The sequence below is a fragment of the Pongo abelii genome, chromosome 23, assembly GCF_028885655.2.
Source record: "Pongo abelii isolate AG06213 chromosome 23, NHGRI_mPonAbe1-v2.0_pri, whole genome shotgun sequence".
Taxonomy (NCBI): Eukaryota; Metazoa; Chordata; class Mammalia; order Primates; family Hominidae; genus Pongo; species Pongo abelii.
Genome location: NC_085929.1, coordinates 44,680,846 through 44,704,426, shown reverse-complemented (window position 1 = coordinate 44,704,426; position 23,581 = coordinate 44,680,846). Strand labels below are relative to the sequence as shown.

General features: G+C 46.1%; 1 protein-coding gene across 12 annotated transcripts in view; it reads left to right on the top strand.

The window, feature by feature from the left end:
- Positions 1 to 23,581, top strand: part of PLA2G6 (phospholipase A2 group VI) — a 69,995-nt gene that overhangs the window by 18,485 nt on the left and 27,929 nt on the right. For 11 of the 12 annotated variants that reach the window (XM_054543424.2, XM_054543422.2, XM_009234355.4 and 8 more), the window contains exons 3-5: positions 17,723 to 17,938; positions 19,875 to 20,058; positions 22,957 to 23,144. In XM_054543424.2, the coding sequence (XP_054399399.2) occupies positions 17,723 to 17,938; positions 19,875 to 20,058; positions 22,957 to 23,144 (588 nt within the window). Of the gene's footprint in view, positions 1 to 17,722; positions 17,939 to 19,874; positions 20,059 to 22,956; positions 23,145 to 23,581 lie in introns of those variants that run through there. The other variant, XM_054543427.2, reaches the window with a different exon arrangement.

The window sequence follows — 23,581 nt, the reverse complement described above, 5'->3', positions numbered from 1 at the left end:
ACCTTAAGGGGTCCAGAAGACTCCACCAGCTGGAGGGAAAGGCCCTACAGAGACAAGGCACCAGGAAAGGCCCAGAGGACAGAGGAGGGGGCCTGTGGGGAGCCTGTGGGAAAGAAGGGCCTGTGCTGGGCTTTGAAACTGGGAACTCAGGTACTGCTCTAGCGTGAGGATCCTTGGCATTTTTTTGGTCTGGGACCCCCTGAGGTCCCTGGGGAATGAGAACAGGCTCACACAGCCACTTTCAAGAGGTTCGCAGATCCCCTGAGGCTTAGCTGCAGGCCCCTCCCACCCCAGCAGAGGTACAGCAGAGGCTTCTCAGAGTGGAGGCTAGGTGGCTTCAGCCTGGGGTTCTAGAAGGGAGGGAAGAGACACACCCCCGTGTGTCCTCCAGAGCCTCAGCCTTCTCCCTGAATCTCCCCTTTGCCTCCTCACTGTAACCCACACCTGGCTCTCCTTGAAGGACCCCGCTTGCTGCGCAGCCCCCTGAGAGTTTTCTCTCCCAGGTCCCTCTCCCACTGGGCCTGGAGGTGGGGTAGGGTCCTCCTTGCCCCCAGCCTTGAATCTTCTGTCACCCTACAATACCACTTGCTGTCACCCCGGTGATAGGTATCTACGAGCCTGGGGTGCTCCCCCACATCCTCAAAGATGTGAACCCCTGACTCAGCATTGCCTCTGGTTCCTGACCCTCCACATTCACACGACCACGCGCTGGCCTTTATCATCGCCAGTGACAGCAGCTCTCCCATAAATACAAGTTTCAAGCACCCCACTTTCCAGTCTCTGCCTTCTGTCTTTCCAGTTCATTACCTCTGGTCCTCCACCCACACAGTGCTTTTCCCCATCGACAGGGAATTGCTCCTGGCCGCTTTTCCCAGCCCCATCCCGTTCATGTGCCTCGCTTTGTACCCAGCATGGACTCCATGGCCTGTCATTGTCACTCCTTCACACCTATACTTCCTGCCTCCTTGCTTCTCTCTCTCTTCATCATCCTGGCATCACCAACCCCAGAACTGCTTGATTTCAGTTCTCCACCATGGCTAGGGGAACATACCTTTTTGCTGACTGCTCTCACTTTCTTTTTTTTTTTTTTCTTTTTTTTTTGACACAGTCTCGCTCTGTTGCCCAGGCTGGAGTGCTGTGGCATGCTCTCAGCTCACTGCAACCTCCACCTCCGCGGTTCAAGCAATTCTCCCTGCCTCAGCCTCCTGAGTAGCTGGTATTATAGGCACCCGCCACCACACCCAGCTAATTTTTGTATTTTTTTTAGTAGAGACAGGGTTTTGCCATGTTGGCCAGGCTGGTCTTCAACTCCTGACCTCAGGTGATATGTCCGCCTTGGCCTCCCAAAGTGCTGGGATTACAGGCATGAACCACCCTGCCCGGCCCTATTGCTGTCACTTTGAAATCACGACATGAGCCACAGTGAGCCTATGATGTGGTTTGACATCTTTCTGCATTTCTCTGTTCACCCCTCTCCCAGAAGGCATGCCTCCCTCCCTCCCCTCAGCCTGCAGCCCCTTCCCCTCCACGCTTACTCTCAGCTGATAGCCCTGCCACTGTCTCGCTGAGAAAATAGAAATCGCCAGAGGAGAATTCCCTCCACCCCATGCACACACCTCTGTCCCCGCCTACTCCACATTCCCTGTTGTCAGCACCGATGTGTCTAGCTGAGTGAGGGTGGTCCCCCTATTCAAGGCCATCATCTCCTGTCATCTACTTCTTGACACCATTTGAACAATTATTTCCCCTCTTTCCTACATAACACTTTCCCTTTTTCTACTATATATTTTTTGCTGTGGATTGAATGTATCCCCCCTAAATCATATGTTGAAGCCCCAATCCCTTGTGTGATGGTATTAGGAGGTAGGGCACTATGGGGGTGATTAGGTCATGAGGATGGAGCCCTCATGAATGGGATTAGTGCCCTTATAAGAAGAGGCAAGAAAGAGATGATCTGTCTCTGCCATGTGAGGGCGCAACAAGAAGGTAGCCGTCTGCAAACCAGGAAGTGAACCCTCACCAGGAACTCGATCAGCCAGCACCTTGATCATAGACTTCCTAGCCTCTAGAACTGTGAGAAATAAAGGTTGTTTAAGCCTCCCAGTCTGTAGTTTTCTGTTATAATGTCCTGACCTAAGTTATTTTCCATCACTATACAATGGGTTATTTTTTTCTTTAAAAAAAAATTATTTCTTGACTCTACTTTTTCCTCCAGGGACTGCTTATATTCCACTGTCTTCATTCCTCTCCTCCTGTTTTCTCTCTTTAAACTTTTCAAAAATAGCAAAATATAACACATATAGAGAAAATGATATACAGCTCAGTAATTTATCACAAACACCTGTGTAACCACCACTCGAATCAAGAGATAGGACATTACAGCCCCCAGAAGCCCTCCTTTTGTCCCCTCTTCCCAAATAAGGGTAACCAATAACTTGCCTTTTATGATAAAGGCTTTTTTTTTTTTTGAGATGGAGTCTCACTCTGTTGTCCAGGTTGGAGTGCGGTGGCGCGACCTCTGCTCACTGCAAGCTCTGCCTCCTGGGTTCACGCCATTCTCCTACCTCAGCCTCCTGAGTAGCTGGGACTACAGGTGCCCACCACCATGCCCGGCTAATTTTTTGTATTTTAGTAGAGACGAGGTTTCACCGTGTTGGCAAGGATGGTCTCGATCTCCTGACCTCGTGATCCACCCGCCTCAGCCTCCCAAAGTGCTGGGATTACAGGCGTGAGCCACTGCGCCCGGCCAAGATCAAGGCTTTTCTATCTGGCTTCTTTGTTCAGCATTTTGTTGGCGAGATTGATACGTTTTGTGTGCAGCTGTCTGTCGTTTTCATTGCAGTAGAATTCCATTGTCTACTATATCACAGTTGTAGTTACTTATTCTACTACTGATGAAAATTTGGGTTATTTCTAGTTTTTTTGGCGCATACACGCATACATTTCTGGTAGACATATGCCTAGAAGTGAACTGGCTGCATTATGGGCCATAACTTGTCTTCAATGTTAGTAAATAATACCGCCTGTCTGTTTTCCAAGCAGCAGTGAATGACACTTTCTGTTACTTCATAACTTCTGTTACTTGGTACTGTCGGGTTTTAAAATTTTAGTCATTCTGTCGGGTGTCTAGTAGTATGTTATTGTGATTTTATTTTGCATTTGCCTGATTGCAAATGAAGTTGAGCACTTTTTGATACAGTGATTAACCATTTGGATATTCTCTTCAGTGAAGTATCAGCTCAATTCTCTTGACTATTTAAAAAATAAAGTTGTTTATCTTTTTCTTACAGAGTTTTAGGAGGATTTTTTTGATACATGTGCAGTCCAAATACACACCCTTTGTCAGTGATACGTGTTCAGCTGTACATACAGTGTTTTGCCTTTTTATTCTTTTAATGGTATCTATTGATAAACATGAGTTCTTAGTTTTAATGAAGTCAGATTTGTTCATCTTCTTTACGGTGTGCTTTTCGTGTCTTATTTAAGGAAGTCCTTCTTTATCTTAAAGCTTTGAGAAGCATTCCTTCTTTCTCCTATTTTCTAAAAATCGTTGAAGATCTCCTTCCTTCCTTCCTTTCATCCATCTCCCTCTCTCACCCAGGCCAAACTTCAGTGGCACGATCATGGCTCACTGTAGCCTCAACTTCCCAGGCTCAAGTGATCCTCCTGCCTCAGCCTCCTGAGTAGCCGGGACTACAGGCACGCACCACCATGCCTGGCTAATTTAAAAAATTTTTTGTAGAGACAGGGTCTCACCAAGTTACCCAGGCTGGTCTTGAACTCCTGGGCTCAAACAATCCTCTCACCTCAGCCTCCCAAAGTGCTGGGATTACAGGCATGAGCCACATGTCCAACCTGTATTACTTATTTCTTAAATGTTTGGAAGAATTCATGGGTAAAACCATGTGACCCCTAGAGTTTATTTGTGGGAAGCTTTTAAAACATGGATTCAATTTCTTTTACAAATATAGGACTATGAGATTTTCTTCTCATGTCAGTTTGGGTATGTTGTGTTTTCAAGGAATTTTTCTATTTTACCTAAGTTGTCAAATTTGTCTGCAGATCCTCTTATTTTCTTTTTAATGTATGGAGGATCTGAAGGGATGGTACTTTGCGTTTTCTCTATTTCTTGTTTGGTTTTGCTAGTGATTTGCCAATTTTAAAAATCTTTCCAAAGAACCAACTTTTGGCTTTGTTTATTTTTTGAATCCCTGAGTAGCTGGGATTACAGGTGCCCACCACCACACCTGGCTAATTTTTTGTATTTTTAGTAGAGGTGGGGTTTCACCATATTGGCCAGGCTGGTCTCAAACTCCTGACCTCAGGTGATCCACCCGCCTTGGCCTCCCAAAGTGCTGGGATTACAGGTGTGAACCAGTGTGCCTGGCAAGCCTCTTTTTAAATGGCACCAATCCCATTCATGAGGGCGGAGGCTTGATGATCGAATTACCTCCTAATGGCCCCATTTCTTAATACTATCACACTAAGAATTAAGTTTTAACGTAAGAATTTTAGGAAGACACAAACATTCAGACCATGGAACATACATAAAACAGTTGTCCTACCAACTAACAGAATACACATTCTTTTCAAGCACACCTATATAAAAATTATAGACACTGACCTATGCTGGCCATAAAGCAAATATGAACAAATTTCAGATACCTGAAAAGATTTAGACTATGTTCTCCAACTACAGTGCAATTAAGCTAGAAATCAATAGCAAAAATGTAACTGTAAATGAGCCCATATGTTTGAATTTTAAGCAAGATATATGTAAATTATCTATGGTTCAAAAAAGAAGTCACAGTGAAATTTAGAAAATATCTTGACCCAGCTGGGTTCAGTGGCTCACGCCTGTAATCCCAGCACTTTGGGAGGCCAAGGTGGGTGGATCACCTGAGGTCAGGAATTCGAGACCAGCCTGGCCAACATGGTGAAACCCTGTCTCTTCTAAAAATACAAAAAATTAGCCAGGCGTGGTGGTGGGCACCTGTGGTCACAGCTACTCGGGAGGCTGAGGCAGGAGAATCACTTGAACCTGGGAGGCAGAGGTTGCAGTGAGCCGAGATTGCACCACTGCACTCCAGCCTGGGCAACATGAGTGAAACTCCGTCTCAAAAAAAAAAAAAAAAAGGAAAAAGAAAGAAAATATCTTGACCCAATGATGATGCAAATACTACCTATCAAACTTGTAGGATGAACTTCCACTTCTGGCCATGACAGAGTAGCCTGTATCAGACTAGCCTTCCTATTTATATATTTATTTTTGAGATGGGGTCTCGCTCTGTCACCCAGGCTGGAGTGCAGTGGTGCAATCTCAGCTCACTGCAACCTCCGCCTCCTGGGTTCAAGCGATTCTCCTGTCTCAGCCTTCCAAGTAGCTGGGATTACAGGCGCCCACCACTACACCCAGCTAGTTTTTTGTATTTTTAGTAGAGACAGGGTTTCACCGTGTTGGCCAGGCTGGTCTCCACACCTGACCTCAGGTGATCCACCTGCCCCTGCCTCCCAAAGTGCTGGGATTACAGGTGTGAGCCACTGCACCTGGCCCTGAATGACCTTTTTAATGTGTTGTTGAATTTGATTTGCTAGTATTTTGTTGAGAAGTTTTGCATCAATATCCATCAGGGATACTGGCCTGTAGTTTTCTTTTTTTATATGTCTTTGTCTGGTTTTGGTGTCAGGGCAATACTGGCCTCATAGAATGAGTTTGGAAGTTTTCTCTCCTCTGTTTTTCATAATGGTTTGAGTAGGGTTGATATTAATTTTTCTTTAAATGTTTGGTAAAATTAATCAGTGAAGCCACTGGGTCCCAGGCTTTTCTTTGCTGGGAGACTTTTCATTACAGCTTTGATCTCATTACTTGTTATTGGTCTATTTAGGTTTTGGATTTCTTCACAGTTCCATCTTGGTAGGTTGTGTATGCCTAGGAAGTTATCCATTTCTTCTAGGGTTTTCAATTATCATATAATTGTTCATAGTAACCTCTAATAATCCTTTGAATTTCTGTGATGTTGGTTGTAATATCTCTTTTTTCATTTCTGATTTTTTTTGTTTGGGTTTTCTCTCTTTTTTGTTAGTCTAGCTAAAGGTTTATTGATTTTTATCTTTTCAAAAAACTCCTTTATTTTGTTGATCTTTTGTATTGTTTCAATTTCATTTATTTCTGCTATTATCTTTATTATTTCTTTTCTTCTACTAATTTTGGATTTGGTTTGCTCTTACTTTTCTAGTTCTTTAAGAGACATCATTAGATTATTTTGAAGTTTTTTTACTTACTTGATGTAGGCGCTTATGGCTATAAACTTTCCTCTTAGTACTTCTTTCCCTGTATCTCATAGGTTTTGGTATGTTGTGTTTCCATTATCATTTGTTTCAGGACGTTTTTAAATTTCTGTCTTAATTTCTTCATTGACCATTCAGGAGCATATTATTTAATTTCCATGTGTTTGTATGGTTTGCAAAATACCTTGTTTTTGATTTGTAGTTTTATTCCATTGTGATCACAGAAGATACTTGATATGATTTCAAATTTAAAAAGTAATTTGGCCGGGAGAAGTGGCTCATGCTTGTAATCCCAGCGCTTTGGCAGGCCGAGGCAGGCAGATCACGAGGTCAGGAGATCGAGACCATCCTGGCTAACACAGTGAAACCCCGTCTCTACTAAAAATACAAAAAATTAGCCAGGTATGGTGGCAGGTGCCTGTAGTCCCAGCTACTCGGGAGGCTGAGGCAGGAGAATGGCGTGAACTCGGGAGGCAGAGCTGGTAGTGAGCTGAGATCGCGCCATTGCACTCCAGCCTGGGTGACAGAGCGAGACTGTCTCAAAAAAAAAAAAAAAATAATAATAATAATAATAATAATTTAAGGCTTGTTTTGTGGCCTACCATATGGTCTATCCTTGAGAATGATCCATATGCTGAGGAGAAGAATGTGTATTCTGCAAATGTTGGATGAAACGTTCTGTAAATATCTAATAGATTCATCTGATCTATACTGCAGACTAAGGCTGGTGTTTCTTTGTTGATTTTCTGTCTGGATGATCTGTCTAATGCTGAAAGTGGAGTATTGAAGTCTCCAGTTATTATTGTATCCAGTTAATATGTATTATATTGTAAAGAGAGGTCTATCTCTCTCTTTAGCTCTAAGAATACTTCCTTCATATATCTGGGTGTTCCAGTGTTGGGTGCATATGTGTTTAAAATTGTTACAGTATCTTGCTAAATTGACCCTTTTATATAATGACCTTCTTAGTCTCTTTTTATAGTTTTTGTCTTGAAGTCTGTTTTGCCTGATAGAAGCATAGCTATTCTTGCTCTTGTTTGGTTTCCATTTGCATGGAATATCTTTCTCCATCCCTTTATTTTCAGTCTATGTGTGTCTTTATAGGTGAAGTGTGTTTCTTGTAGGCAACAGATCACTGGGTCTTGTTTTTCTATCTGTTCTGCCACTCTGTGTCTTTTGATTGGAGAGTTTAGTCCATTTATGTTCAATGTTATTATTGACAAGTAAGGACTTACTCCTGCCACTTTATTAATTGTTTTCTTGTTGCTTTGTGATCTTTCTTTCCTTCCTGTTTTCCTTTTAGTGAAGGTGATTTTCTCTGGTGGTATGTTTTAACTTCTTGCTTTTTATTTTTTTTGTGTATCTGCTGTATGTTTTTTGATTTGAGGTTAACATGAGGCTTGCAAATAATATCTTATAACCTAATATTTTAAACTGATGACACCTTAACACTGATTGCGTAAACAGATAAACAAGCAAAGAGAAAACTAATAAAAACTCTACATTTTAACTTTGTCCCCCCACTTTTTAACTTATTGTACTGTTTATGTCTTGAAAAGTTGTAGTTATTATTTTTGATTGGTTCCTCTTTTAGTCTTTTTACTCAAGATATGAGTGGTCTGCATACGACAGTGTTATAATATTGTGTATGTTTCTGTGTACTTGCTATTACCAGTAAGTTCTGTACTTTCAAGTGATTTCTTATTGCTCATTAATGTCCTTTTCTTTCAGATTGAAAAACTCCCTTTAGCATTTAGCAGTATGTGAACTGCATTTCTCAACTCCAGAATTTCTGCTTGATTCCTTTTTTTCTTTTTTTTTTGAGACGGAGTCTTGCCCTGTCGCCCAGGCTGGAGTGCAGTGGCGCGATCTCAGTTCACTGCAAGCTCTGCCTCCCGGGTTCACGCCATTCTCCTGCCTCAGCCTCCCGAGTAGCTGGGATTACAGGTGCCTGCCACTGCGCCCAGCTAATTTTTTGTATTTTTTGTAGAGATGAGATTTCACCATGTTAGCCAGGATGGTCTCGATCTCCTGACCTTGTGATCTACCTGCCTCGGCCTCCCAAAGTGCTGGGATTACAGGCATGAGCCACCGCGCCCAGCCTGCTTGATTCTTTTAAATTATTTCAATCTCTTTGCTAAGTTTATCTGTTAGGATTCTGAATTCCTTCTCTGTGTTATCTTGAATTTCACTGAGTTCCCTCAAAACAGCTATTTTAAATTCTCTGTCTGAAAGGTCACATATCTCTGTCTCTCCAGAATTGGCCACTGGTACTTTATTTAGTTCATTTGGTGAGGTCATGTTTTCCTGTATGGTCTTGATGCTTGTGATGTTCGTCAGTGTCTGGGCATTGAAGTTAGGTATTTATTGTAGTCTTTGCAGTCTGGGCTTGTTTGTACCTGTTCTTCTTAGGAAGACTTTCCAGGTAATAAAAGGGACTTGGGTATTATGATCTAAGTTTTTGGTCACTGCAGCCATATCTGCATTAGGGGGCACCCCAAGCCTACTAAATACTATGGCTCTTGCAGACTCGTAAAGGTACCACTTGGGTGGTCTTGGATAAGATCTGGAAGAATTCTCTGGATTACCAGGCAGAGGCTCTTGTTCTCTTCCCTTACTTTCTCCCTTAAAAATGGAGTCTCTCTCTGTGCTGGGCCGCCTGGAGCTAGGAGAGGGGTGACACGGGCATCTCTGTGGCCACTATCACTAGGACTATGCTGGCTCAGACCTGAAGCCAGCACAGCACTGGGTCTCACCCAAGGCCTACAGTCACCACTGCCTGGCTACTGCCTATGTTTGCTTAAGGCACTAGGGCTCTACAGTCAGCAGGTGGTGAAGCCAGTGAGATTATGTCCTTCCCTTCAAGGCAGCAAGTTCCCCCCACTCCCATCCTGGGAAGGTCCTTAGATGCCATCTGGGAGGCAGGGCCTGCAGTCAGAAACCTTAGTAATCTCCCCAGTGCTCTATTCTATTACAGCCTGGCTGATACCCAAGCCATAAGGCAAAGTCCTTCCCGCTCTTCCCTCCCCTTTCCACAAGCAGAGAAGTCTCTCTCCATGGCCACCACTGCCCAAGCCCTGTGGCAAGTGCTGCTTGGCCACCGCCAATGTTCATTCAGGGCCTAAGGGCTCTTGAATCAGCTTGTGGTGAACGCTGCCAGGCCTGGGACTCTCTCTTTAGGGTAGTGGGCTGCCCCCGGCCCACGGCAGGTCCAGAAATGCCACTCCAGAGCCAACACTTAGAATCTGGGACCCCAAGAGCCCTCTTGGTGCTCTACCGCACTGTAGCTGAGCTGGTACCTAGGCTGATTTTTGCTTTTTATGAAGGTACTTTTTTGTGTGTATAGTTGTTCAATTTGGTGTTCCTCCAGGGAGGACAATTGGTGGAGGTTTCTATTTGGGCATCTTTTTTTTTTTGAGACGGAGTTTCGCTCTTTCACCCAGGCTGGAGTGCAATGGCACGATCTTGGCTCCCTGCAACCTCTGCCTCCTGGGTTCAAGCAATTCTCAAGCCTCAGCCTCCCCAGTAGCTGTGATTACAGGCGCCCGCCACCATGCCTGGCTAATTTTTTTTTTTTAATTAAAAAGTAAACTTTAATATCGAAAATGCAAACTTGGGGAAGGCAGAAAGATCACACACAAGGCTGTCACTTCACACTTGGAAGGTTGCACGGCGGCCAGGAGAGGCGCTCCTCACTTCCCAGACAGGGCGGGGGCCAGGCAGAGGCGCTCCTCACTTCCCAGACGGGGCGGCGGCCAGAGAGAGGCGCTCCTCACTTGCCAGACGGGGCAGCGGCCACGTGCCTGGCTAATTTTTGTATTTTTAGTAGGGACGGGGATTCTCCATGTTGGCCAGGCTGGTCTCAAACTCCTGACCTCAGGTGATCCACGCACCTCGGCCTCCCAAAGTGCTGGGATTACAGGCGTGAGCCACCGCGCCCGGCCCTATTTGGCCATCTTGCTTTGCCTCCACCTTCATCTGATAACAGAATACCCCCATGTAACCACCACCGCAATCAAGATATAAGACATTTCTGTTATTCCCCAAATTTCCTTCACGCTCCTTTATAGTCCATGGCACCCACCCCATCCCTGGGCAAACACCTATGTGCTTCCTTTTTTTTTTTCCCAGCAGGAGGACGTCTTCCTATACCTATGTGCATTCCATCACTGCTGTTTTTAATCATATAGTGTGTAGTCTTATGAGTCTGACTTTTTCACTTAGCATAATGCTTTTGCAATTTGTGATTGAGCATTTTCGTATGATTCTGTTTTTTCTGTCTCTTAGCTTGGAAGTTATACAATTTTTAGTAGTAACTGTTGGGAGATCGTTCTCCAAGAGTCTCTCTCATGTTTCTATACATCCTGCTAGCAGAGACATTGACTACCTGTTTTTGTCTGTTTAGTGTTGCTATAAACGAATACCTAAGTCTGAGTATTATACATAAAAAAGAGGTTTTATTTGTCTCGTGGCTCTTCAGGCTGTACAAGAAATGTGGTGCCAGCATCTTACCAGCATCACATGGCAAGAAAGGAAGTGAGGAAGAGAAAAGAAGTCCTTAACTTGTTGTTAAAAAGTGCCAGGCTCAGGCCAGGTGCGGTGGCTCAAGCCTGTAATCCCAGCACTTTGGGAGGCCAAGGCGGGTGGATCACCTGAGGTCGGGAGTTTGAGACCAGCCTGACCAACATGGAGAAACCCTGTCTCTACAAAAAAAAAATACAAAAAAATTAGCTGGGCATGGTGTTGCATGCCTGTAATCCCAGCTACTCAGGAGGCTGAGGCAGGAGAATTGCTTGAATCCAGGAGGCGGAGGTTGCAGTGAGCCGAGATCACCTGGGCGACAAGAGCGAAACTCTGTCTCAAAGAAAAAAAAAGTGCTAGGCTCTTTTTAACAACCAGTTCTTATAGGAACTAATATAGTGAAAACTCACTCACCCCCACCCCACAGGGAGGGCATTACTTCATTCATGAGGGATCCACCCCTATGGCCCAAACACCTCCCATTAGCCCCCCACCTCCAACATTGGGATCAAAATTTAGCATGAGGTTTGGGGGGCAGACATCCAAATTATAGCACTACCTTTGTTCCAGGCTACCTTCAAAGGATGTTTATACAGCAAACAGCCTTGGAAAATAGAGTTAGGGTCTCCTTGTAGAGCACAGGGTAAGTTTGCTTACTTTTCAGCATAATCAAGATTATATCTTCTTCTGGAGCAAAACTTCGACAACAGCAAGTGGGGCAAAGTCTGAAACCTTTTGCACATCTTGACAGAAACTTAGAGATTACAAGATATATCTTTGCCTTACTCAAGGTCCATTAGTATCTTCCAGAACAATAAGTTGGTCTTAGAATCCTTTAGCTATGTATTCCCTTCCAGGCTTCGATACTGTGTGCTGTTGTTTTATTTAGTTTTTATTTTAAACCCAGCAAGATGCTATACCATCAATACTTATTTAGATTCCCCCACATATTTAACTTGCCATGGTGCTTCATTCTTTCATGCCTCTTTAAGCATCCATCTAGGATCATGTTCATTCCACATGAAGAGAAAGCTTTTGGCCCAGCACGATGGCTCACGCCTGTAATCCCAGCACTTTGGGAAGCCTAGGCGGGAGGATCGCTTGAGCCCAGGATTTTCACATCAGCCTGGGCTACATGGCAAAACCCTGTCTCTACTGAAAATACAAAAAATTAGCCAGGTGTGGTGGTGCACGCCTGTAGTCCCTGCTACTTGGGAGGCTGAGGTGGGAGGGTTACTTAAACCTGGGAGGTTGAGGCTGCAGTGAGCGGTGATTGTACCTCTGCACTCCAGCCTGGGTGCCTGGGTGACAGGAGTGAGACCTTGTCTCCAAAAAAAAGGAAAGAAAAAACTTTTGTATTTCCTTTCGTGTAGGTCTGCTAATGACAAAGTCTCTGGGTTTTCTGTTTGACTAGAGAAATGTTTTAATTTTAACCTTATTCTTGAAGTTTTTGTTTTTGTTTTTTGTTTTGTTTTGTGTGCTACGTACAGAATTCTCATTGGCATTTATTTATTTATTTATTTAGAGACAGAGTCTTGCTCTGTGACCCAGGCTAGAGTACGGTGGCACGATCTCCGCCTCGAAGGTTCAAGCGATTCTCCTCCCTCAGCCTCCTGAGTAGCTGGAGCTACAGGCATGCACCACTACACCTGACTAATTTTTGTATTTTTAGTAGAGACGGGGTTTCACCATGTTGCCCAGGCTGATCTCAAACTCCTGAGCTCAAGTGATTTGCCTGCCTTGGCCTCCCAAAGTGCTGGGATTATAGGCATGAGCCACCGTGACTGGCCAGCATTTATTTTCTTTTTAGCTCTTTAAGGAAGTCATTCCATTATCTCTGGCTTCCATTGTTGAGAAGCCAGCTGTCATTCTAACGGTTGCCCTTTGAAGATAACTTTTTTCCTCTGCTATTTTAAATATTTCCTCCTTGTATTTTATTTTCAACAGGTGTAATGTGGCACATATATCAGCAATTGTTATGTTACATACAATCATATTGTGCAACATATGTATCATTATCAGTTATTGCTATGTAACAAACTACTCCAGAACACAATGGCTTATGAAAGGAATCATTTATGTAGTCCATAAATCTGCAATTTGAGCAGAGCTCAGTGGGAAAGCCTCAGCTCTACTTTATGTGGAACCATATAAGGTAACTCGCAACTGGCAAGTTGGTGCTGGCTGTTGGCTGGGAGTTCATTCAGGGCTCAGGGCCCAGGACCAAGAGTCGTCACCATGTGTTGCTTCAGCCTCCTTGAGGCATGATGGCTGGGCCCCAAGAGAGGAGAAATAGAAACTTCCAGTCTCTTGAGGCATTGGTCTGGAAGCTGGGACAGCATCACTTCTGCCATATTCTGTTGGTAATGCAGTTACATCGGCAGATTAAAGGGTAAAGAGATATAAATTCCCACTGCTCAGTGCAAGGAATATCAGTGATTTAGGGGGCTGTGTTTTAAAACCCCTGCAAGGTGCTAAGTGTGGATTTCTGGGGCTTTCTTGTTTTTTGTTTTTTTCTATGTGTTTTTTTTTTGGTGGTGGGGTCAGGGAGGGCTTATAGGGTATGTTAAATCAGCAGACTAATTTTATTTATTTATTTATTTATTTATTTATTTGGAGATGGAGTTTCACTCTTTTGCCTAAGCTGGAGTGAAGTGGTGTGATCTCGGCTCACTGCAACCTCCGCCCCTCTGGTTCAAGCGATTCTCCTGCCTTAGCCTCCCAAGTAGCTGGTATTATAGGCACCCACCACCATGCCCAGCTGATTTTTGTATTTTTAGTAGACACAGCGTTTTGCCATGGCTAGTCTGGAATTCCTGACCTCAGGTGATCCACCCACCTCAGCCTCCCAAAGTGGTGGGATTACAAGTATGAGCCACTGTGCCTGACCTATAATGTTTTTTAAAAATCAGTTTTGGAAAGTTTGCAGACATTAACGCTTCAAATGTGGCTTCCATTTTATTCTTTTTCTACTCTGCCTCTGACCCTCCACTTATATGTGTATGCTAGATCTTTTATTAGATAGTCTATGTCTCTTACATACTCTACTATATTTTGTATACTTTTGTCTCTCCATGCTTTATTCTGTTTACTCTTTCCTGATTATACTTTTTAATTCTGTACTTTTCATTTGATCCTTTTTTGATCATTCAAAACTCTTTGCCAAAATTCTAAATTTCCTTTTTTAACCTCTTGAATGTTATCACAGTTACTTTAAAGTCTATTTTGGATAACTTAAATATTTACAGTCCCCTCACTTACAGATATGTTTCTTTTGTATATTGTTTCTGTTGGTTTTCTTTCATGTCTTATCTCCACATATGCCTGGTGAGTTTTGATTATGTGTTGGTCATTGTATTTGCAAGTATGCTTGTAGAAATAATCTGGAACGGGCGGGCACGGTGGCTCATGCCTGTAATCCCAGCACTTTGGGAGGCTGAGGCAGGTGGATCACGAGATCAGGAGATCAAGACCATCCTGGGTAACACGGTGAAACCCCATCTCTACTAAAAATACAAAAAACTAGCCGAGCATGGTGGCAGGTTCCTGTAATCCTAGCTACTCGGGAGGCTAAGGCAGGAGAATTGCTTGAACCAGGAGGCAGAGGTTGGGGTGAGCCGAGATTGTGCCACTGCACTCCAGCCTGGGTGACAGAGCGAGACTCCATCTCAAAAAAAAAAAAAAAAAAAAGAAATAATCTAGAGCCCAGTTTGATGTTTCCTTATAAAGAATGAATTTATTTTTGCTTCTCCCAGGTACCTGGGAACACTTGCAACTAGGATAACCTCAGTCTAGTTTCTGGAACTGAAATTACTTGAGGCTAAACTGTGGTCCCTGTGAGAGCGTGTCTGTGTATGGCTGACCCTTATTCCTAGGCTACGTAGTTCTTTAGGACCCTAACCCAAAGTAAGAGATGTTCATCGGGGCTCTCCTCTTGGCAGACCCCTGGGCTCCAGTCCCTGTATCCTGAGCTCCACGAGGCTGTTACTGGTGCTGCTCATCTGCCCATCCTCTCCAGTAACAGCCACCTGAACACTGAGCTCAATTCCTGGGTTTCCATCATTCCTTCCAGCCTGGTGAGTCATCAGTGTCTTTTGAAGTATCCAGTGCCTGCCAGCAGATGTTTTTTAATAATTTGTCCAGCATTTCTGGCTGTCCTCTGTAGGTGGTCTGTTTCACATTCCCTAGTCTGCTGTTAATGGAAAGTGGAAGTTCTGAGAGAGAATCATCGTTCCCATCAGCATTCAAATGCCTGATTACACTTTCCCCATTTGCTACCCCTTCCTTTATTTGCTCCTCTCCACAGCAAAACTCCTCAAAAATATCTGTCTTTGCAATCTTCAGATTCTCACATCTTGTCCTTAAACCCACTTTAATCAGGCCTTGGTTCCGACCATTCCACTAAAAGTAATGTTGTCAAGGTCGTGCATGCCTCCGTGATGCTAATTCCAGTGATCAGTTTTCAGTTGTCATTCTCTGACATATCGGCAACACTTGATGTGGAGTGCCCTGATGTTGAGAGGCTGGTGAGATGAAGGAAAAACCCAGCCAAGGGCAATGAGGAATGGCTTCCTTCCACCTCCTCCTTCCCTACCTTTTTTGTGGTTTTTGTTGTTTCTATAACACTGATTACCTTATAGTTTATTTAATGTACTTCCTTATTCTATGTCTTTACTTTAGTCATTTTGTTGATCTCCTCCATAATAACATAGGCTCAGGCCAAGTGCAGTGGCTCACGCTTGTAGTCCCAGCACTTTGGGAGACCAAGATGGGTGGACCACTTGAGGTCAGGAGTTGGAGACCAGCCTGGCCAACATGGCGAAACCCTGTCCCTACTAAAAATACAAAAATTAGCTGGGCGTGATAGCACATGCCTGTAATCCCAGCTACTAGGGAGGCTGAGGCAGGAGAATTGCAGGAGAATCACTTGAACCCAGGGGGCAGAGGTTGCAGTGAGCTGAGATCGCGCCACTGCACTCCAGCCTGGGTGACAGTGTGAGACTCTGTCTCAAAAAAAAAAAAAAAAAAAAAAAAAAAAAGACTTCAGGAGGGCAGAGCATTTTATGCAATTGTTCATTAATTGACCCCTCCATTTGGCACAGATCACATGCCCAGTAGTTAATTGTTAATCGACGCACTCTCTGTGGAACAACAGGCTGGTCCTGTTGAACCAACACTCTCTGGGCACTGCCTTCACTAGACTCTGGCTGGCTGCTGCGCCTGTAGAGGTATGCAAGACAAAACCTTCTGGTATGTTAAAAGCCCTGGTCAGAACTTTAAGTAACAATCACTGACATGTAATGGTTATGGTTTTGAAAGTGCTTTCATAGTGCTTTTTCATCTGTCCTCACAGCACGTCTGGGAGGTAGGTAGGACAGGTACAGTTAGTCTCATGTTTCAAATGGGGCTCAGAGAGGGAAAAAGATTTCCCAAGATCACACAGCACCTTAGTAGCAAAACTTGGACTCAGCCTCAACACTTAAAAATGAACAAAGCTGGCCGGGCGCAGTGGCTCATGCCTGTAATCCCAGCACTTTGGGAGGCCCAGGCAGGCAGGTCACCTGAGGCCAGGAGTTTAAGATCAGCCTGGCCAACATGACGAAACCCTGTCTCTTCTAAAAATACAAAAAATTAGCCGGGCATGGTGGCGGGTGCCTGTAATCCCAGCTACTCGGGAGGCTGAGGCAGGAGAATCACTTGAACCTAGGAGATGGCGGCTGCAGTGAGCCGAGATCGTGCCATTGTACTCCAGCCTGGGCAACAAGAATGAGACTCCATCTCAAAAAAAAAAAAAAGAAAAAGAAAAAGAAAAATTTCCCTTTTTTTAAATATCTCATTTTAATGACTGCATAATAGTTTATTACATAGTTATACCATAATTTATATAATATTTTATAATATTTTGTTGCTGTACATTTAGGTTAAACAATACTTACTTAGTTCCTGCTATGAACAGGGGCCAAGTACTCGAGGCTGGGGCTCTCAGATGTGGCAATTAAATTAGAAAGTGGATATGGCAGGGCTGTGGTAAAATAAAATATAAAAGTAATAAATGATATTACCAAAGAAAAGGAAAGTTTTTCAAAATAAAAGAAAATCTAGACAAGTATAGTGGTTCACACCTGTAATCCCAGTACTTGTGGAGGCTGAGGCAGGAGGAACACTTGAGGCCAGGAGTTCAAGACCAGCCTGGGCAACATAGCAAGACCCCCTGTCTACAAAAATAAAAAAAATTAGGCCAGGCGCAGTGGCTCATGATGGCTAGTGCCTGAAATCCTAGCACTTTGAGAGGCTGAGGGGGGTGGATTGCCTGAGCTCAGGAGTTCGAGTCCAGCCTGGGCAACATGGCCAAACCCCGTCTCTACTAAAAACACAAAAAATTAGCCAGGTGTGGCGGCACACGCCTTTAATCCCAGCTACTCTGGAGGCTGAGGTAGGAGAATTGCTTGAACCCGGGAGGTGAAGGTCGCAGTGAGATGAGATTACAACACTGCACTCCAGCCTGGGTGACAAAACGAGACTCTGTCTCAAAAAAAAAAAAAAAAAAAATTAGCTGGGCGTGGTGGTGCGTGCCTGTAATCCCAGCTACTCAGGAACTAAGGTAGGAGGATCCCTTCAGCCCAGGAATTCGAAGATGCAGTGAGTCATGATCACACCACCGCACCCCAGCCTGGGTTACAGAACAAGACCTTGTCTCTAAAAAACAAAGAAAGTCTAACCTAAACGCCATTATGTCATTTACATGTGTATAGGTGTGTGTGTGTGTGTGTGTGTGTGTGTGTGCACTTGGGAGGGGAGTCAGGCTGGAGCAGGCCAGGCTGCAGTCTGGGAACCTTCTGATTCCAGCAGGGATGTGGGCCGAGGGTCCCGCCTGTCTCATTTCGGGTCTTGCTCCTCTGTCCTGGCTCTACAGACTCTTCCAGCTGGAGTTGGAGGCTGACGCCCTGGTGAATTTCCAGCAGTATTCTTCCCAGCTGCTACCCTTCTATGAGAGCTCCCCCCAGGTCCTGCACACTGAGGTCCTGCAGCACCTGACCGACCTCATCCGCAACCACCCCAGCTGGTCAGTGGCCCACCTGGCTGTGGAGCTAGGGATCCGCGAGTGCTTCCATCACAGCCGTATCATCAGGTGAGCAAGGGAACAAGACCATTTGGACAACGTGTGTGTACCTGCTTGTGTGGGCAGTGGGGGCCGCAGGCCTCGGTTCCCCTCCATAGTTTGACTTAAAAAGGAGCAGGGCCTGGCATGGTTGCTCACTAACGCAGTCCCAGCACTTTGGGAGGCTGAGGAGGGAGGATCACTTGAGGCTAGGAGTTCAAGACCAGCCTGGCAAAATAGCAAGACCTTGTCTCTATGAAAAAATTAAAAAATTAGCATGTGTCTGTAGTCCTAGCTACTTGGGATGCTGAGGCAGGAGGATTGCTTGATCCCAGGAGTTAGAATTTACAGTGAGCTATGATTGCACCACTGCACTTCAGCCTGGGTGACAGAATGAGACCTTGTCTCTAGGGAAAAAAAAAAAAAAAAAAAGGCACTGCATTGCTACCGGATTAAAATGTAAGAAGGGCAATGTAATGTTTCCAGAGTCTGGCGTGCTCACCAGGTGCCAGGTCTGTGGGAGCTGATTTCTACCTGCCATGAAATTGAATTTTCCCAACCCCCACAAGGTATCGTTATTTTATTTATTTTATTTTAATTTAATTTTATTTTATTTTATTTTGAGATGGAGTCTTAGTCTGTCACCCAGGCTGGAGTGCAGTGGTACAATGTTGGCTCTCTGCAACCTCTGCCTCCTGGGTTCAGGTGATTCTCCTGCCTCAGCCTCCCGAATAGCTGGGACTACAGTCATGTGCCATCATGCCTGGGTAATTTTTGTGTTTTTAGTAGAGACAGGGTTTCACCATGTTGGCCAGGTTGGTCTCGAACTCCTAACCTCAGGTGATCTGCCCTCCTTGGCCTCCCAAAGTGCTGGGATTACAGGTGTGAGCCACCATGCCCGGCCCAGGTATCATCATTCTAGAGAGAGCTAACAGGACTTGTGCAGGTCACTCAGCCAGAGAGGGTGATAGAGGGGCTTGGATCCTTGGTGTCTGCTTCCAGGCTGCTCTTCTGGAAGCTGAAGGCCTCCTTTTGTGAATCCATTCAGCCAGCAGATGGAGCAGCGGTTGCCCCTGGTGAGGGCACTGTCCCCACCCTTGCACAGGACACCAGTTGGCCATCTTGTGCAGAGGTAGCCCACACCTCCTCTGAGTCTCTATCCTAGATGGCTCAGTTAAGCTCCCAGGCCCAGAACTCAAAACCTCACTGCTGGCTGGGCGTGGTGGCTCACACCTGTAATCCCAGCAATTTGTGAGGCCGAGGCTGGCGTATCACTTGAGGTCAGGAGTTTGAGATCAGCCTGGCCAACATGGTGAAACCCTGTCTCTACTAAAAATGCAAAAAATTAGCAAGGTGTGGTGGCGCCCGCCTGTAATCCCAGCTACTCAGGAGGCTGAGGCAGGAGAATTGCTTGAATCCAGAGGCGGAGGTTGCAGTGAGCCAAGATTGCATCACTGCATTACAGCCTGGGCAACAAGAGTGAAACTCCACCTCAAAAAAACAAAACAAAACAAAAGCCCTCACTGCACTTTAGTTTCCAGGCGTGCTCTTAGACAGCACAGAGTCTCATCTCACCACCGCTCTGTCCATTTCCTGGAGCAGGCACAGCAGGTTGTGTGGATAAGGATATTGACGCCCAGGAAGGTTAAGTGAATTGCCCGAGGCTAGTGAGATATCCGTGTTCTGTGACCCTTTCCTGTGCCACCACCCCGCCCACTTCCTGCTGGTGTGGTTTGGGCCCATCTCTTGTATAAGTGAGCAAACTGAACAGAAACCTGATACAGGTCACATCAGATATAATTACATTCAAATCAGCCTAACTAGCTGAGTGGCGGGAATGCTCTTGAGCTCAAATAAACCAGAAAATCTGAGTTTCCGAGCGCACTTCCCTGTATGTGCACTTAGGTCCCCCTGCCACCTTGTGCCACACCTGCTCACCTCTGCTCACCCTGGCCCTCTCCTGCAGCTGTGCCAATTGCACGGAGAATGAGGAGGGCTGCACACCCCTGCACCTGGCCTGTCGCAAGGGTGATGGGGAGATCCTGGTGGAGCTGGTGCAGTACTGCCACGCTCGGATGGATGTCACCGACTACAAGGGAGAGACCGTCTTCCATTATGCTGTCCAGGGTGACAATTCTCAGGTGCTGCAGGTGAGCAGGGGGAGGGGGCAGGGTGACTGGTACTGATACCTCCCGGTGTCCACAGTTCCCTTTGGGCCCCTGGGCTCAGGTGTCACTCTCAGGCCTCTCACTGTCCCCCATTGATCCTTGAGGCCTGAGCTCCTTCATGGAGGGTGCAGACCCCTCCCTGGCTCTTCCCTCCCAGCCCTTTTCCAGGAGCCACGTCCTCAGTCTCTTTGCTTGATAAACCTGGGGATGACCTCCAACCCAGCAAAATAAACCCCAAAAAAGGCCCAGCTCCAGTCAGTTCAGTTCCGCTTTTCCTGAGCACAAACTGTGAGCCAGATGCCTGCCTGGAGGGGCTCGTGGGCCAGCGGGACCTGGGCTTAACCTTTAGCAAGCTTGTCCAATCTGTGGCCCTGCAGGCTGCATGCAACCCAGGACGGCTTTGAATGTGGCCCAACACAAATTCACAAACTTTCTTACAACATTATGAGATTCATGCCTGGACCTTTTTTTTAGATCAGCTGTCGTTAGCGTTCATGTATTTTATGTGTGACCCAAGACAATTCTTCTTCCAATGTGGCCCAGGGAGGCCAAAATATTGGACACCCCTGTTTTACAGGAATTCAAACCAAGCAAACCAAACTCTCTCCAGTTCCTGTAGGCGTTTGTGCCAGAGGCCCTCCTGTTAACATTTTTGATTACCTGGGCAAAAGATGTGATTTTTTAATTGTGGGCAAGCAGATGGCGTGATACTATTAAATAGCTATTTCATATATTAGATTGAACAGAAAAGGCAGGATGTTGGATTATGTTTTATTGTCTAGAATTAGAAAATTCTTTCTAAAGATCATGTTCTCTCTGCCTTGGCATCAGAATGCAACTACGTTATACCAGAAAATGTGGATTCCTTTTTTTTTTTTTTTTTGAGACAGAGTCTCCCTGTGTCTCCCAGGCTGGAGTGCAGTGGTGCGATCTCGGCTCACTGCAACCTCCACCTCTTGGGTTCAAGTGATGCTCGTGCCTCAGCTTCCTGAGTAGCTGGGATTACAGGCATGTGCCACTATGCCTGGGTAATTTCCATATTTTAGTAGAGATGGAGTTTTGCCATGTTGCCCAGGCTGGTCTCCAACTCCTGGCCTTAAGTGATCCACCCGCCTCAGCCTCCCAAAATGCCAGGATTACAGGTGTGAGCCACTGTGCCTGGCCCAGAAAATGTGGATTCATATCTTATGCTTCTTGCTCTCAGGGAAGGGAATTCTCCACCCACCATTGAACTGCATTTTTGCAGAGAATCCTCTGCACACCCAGTACGGTGCCTCGCAGACTCTGCCTCCACGCGGGGGCGTGCACACCCGCTTCTCGATAGTCATGCACGACTGCGGCTGTCCTTTATCCGGTGCTGACTGGTGCCTGACCCTGAACTGAGTGTTGTATGTGTTCTAGTTAATTCTCAGAATACACTCATGGGGTGGAGGTCATTATTCCCCTTTCCTCTCCGAAGAAACTGAGGTTCAGTGTTGTTAAGAAGCGTGCCCAGGGAGGGCCACAAAGCTGAGAGAGTGGGGCTTGACCTTCCATTGGCCTCGATGCCAGCCCCTTGCTCTCCCTGCTGTGTCTCTGGCCTGCCTCCAGGTCCAGTGGGACTGCTGTGAGGTGACCCTGCTGTCACATGGGTACACTGTGGTTGTAATGAACCTCATGGGGACAGCATTGAGCCAAGCGCTTTCTTTTTTTTGAGACAGGATCTAGCTCTGTCGCCCAGGCTGGAGTGCGGTGGTGTGATCATGGCTCACTGCAGCCTCGACCTCCTGGGCTCAGGTGATCCTCCCACCTCAGCCTCCTGAGCAGCTGGGACTACAGGCTCGTGCCACCACACGGGCTAATTTTTTTTTTTTTTTGAGACGGAGTCTTGCCCTGTCGCCCAGGCTGGAGTGCAGCGGCGCGATCTCGGCTCACTGCAAGCTCCGTCTCCCGGGTTCACGCCATTCTCCTGCCTCAGCCTCCGGAGTAGCTGGGACTACAGGTGCCCACCAGCACGCCTGGCAAATTTTTTTTGTATTTTTAGTAGAGATGGCGTTTCACCATGTTCGCCAGGATGGTCTTGGTCTCCTGACCTTGTGATCAGCCTGCCTCGGCCTCCCAAAGTGCTGGGATTACAGGCGTGAGCCACCACACCCAGCCCACACCGGCTAATTTTTAAAATTTTTTTGGTACAGATGGGGTCTCCCTATGTTGCCCAGGCTGGTATCATACTCTTGGTCTCAAGTGATCCTCTCACCTCCCAATGTGTTGGAATTACAGGCATGAGCCACTGCACGTGGCCCCTAGCTCTCTTTTTAATACTGCTGTTCTTTCACTGAAAACATAGTACCTGCATGTAGAAAAAAAATCAATCAGGACAGAATGAAAAGCAAGAATCACTCCCACCTGGACCCCCAGTGCCCATCCTGAGACACAGCTACCTTTTAAGTTCCTTGACTCAGAAATGTTTCATGTGAGCCACAGTCATGCCAGGTCGACCGCCTCCCTCCCATCCACACTGGCACTTGGCTTTCCTGGTGCTTCTCTTTACGTTTTTTTTTTTAGATAGAGTTTTTGCTCTATTGCCCAGGCTAGAGTGCAATGACGCAATCTCAGCTCACTGCAACCTCTGCCTCCTGGGTTCAAACGATTCTCTTTTCTCAGGTTCCTGAGTAGCTGGGATTACAGGTGCCTGCCACCATGCCCGGCTAATTTTTGTATCTTTAGAAGAGACGACATTTCACCATGTTGGCCAGGCTGGTCTCAAACTCTTGACCTCAGGTGATCCACCCACATTGGCCTCCCAAAGTGCTAGGATTACAGGCATGAGCCACTGCTCTCGGCCTCTTTACGTTCTTATCAGCATCCTATGGAGTCAAACTTCCCTTCCTCTTTCATCAGCTCCTTGGAAGGAACGCAGTGGCTGGCCTGAATCAGGTGAATAACCAAGGGCTGACCCCGCTGCACCTGGCCTGCCAGCTGGGGAAGCAGGAGATGGTCCGCGTGCTGCTGCTGTGCAACGCTCGCTGCAACATCATGGGCCCCAATGGCTACCCCATCCATTCGGCCATGAAGTTCTCTCAGAAGGGGTAAGACCTCCTCCCCTCCCCATCTGCTGGCCTGCTGGGCTCCAGCTCTCCTGTCACCTGTCCCGTGCCTGAGGCAAGCAGTGTCCACCATAGATCTTAGCATCTCCAGCCTCAGAGCAGAGGCCCCGGATTCACAAGCCTCATTAGGCCCGGCCTGGCCCAAAGAAGGTGCTCCATCATTGTATCATGGGTAGGAATCTCAGTTCACAAGTTCAGCTGTGCAAGGAGGAGACTTTAAAATTTTTCTGGCTGGGCGCAGTGGCTCACGCCTGTAATCCCAACACTTTGGGAGGCAGGGGCGGGCAGATCACCTGAGGTCGGGAGTTCAAGACCAGCCTGACCAACATGAATAAACCCCGTCTCCACTAAAAAATACAAAATTAGCCGGCCGTGGTGACACATGCCTGTAATCCCAGCTACTCGGAAGGCTGAGGCAG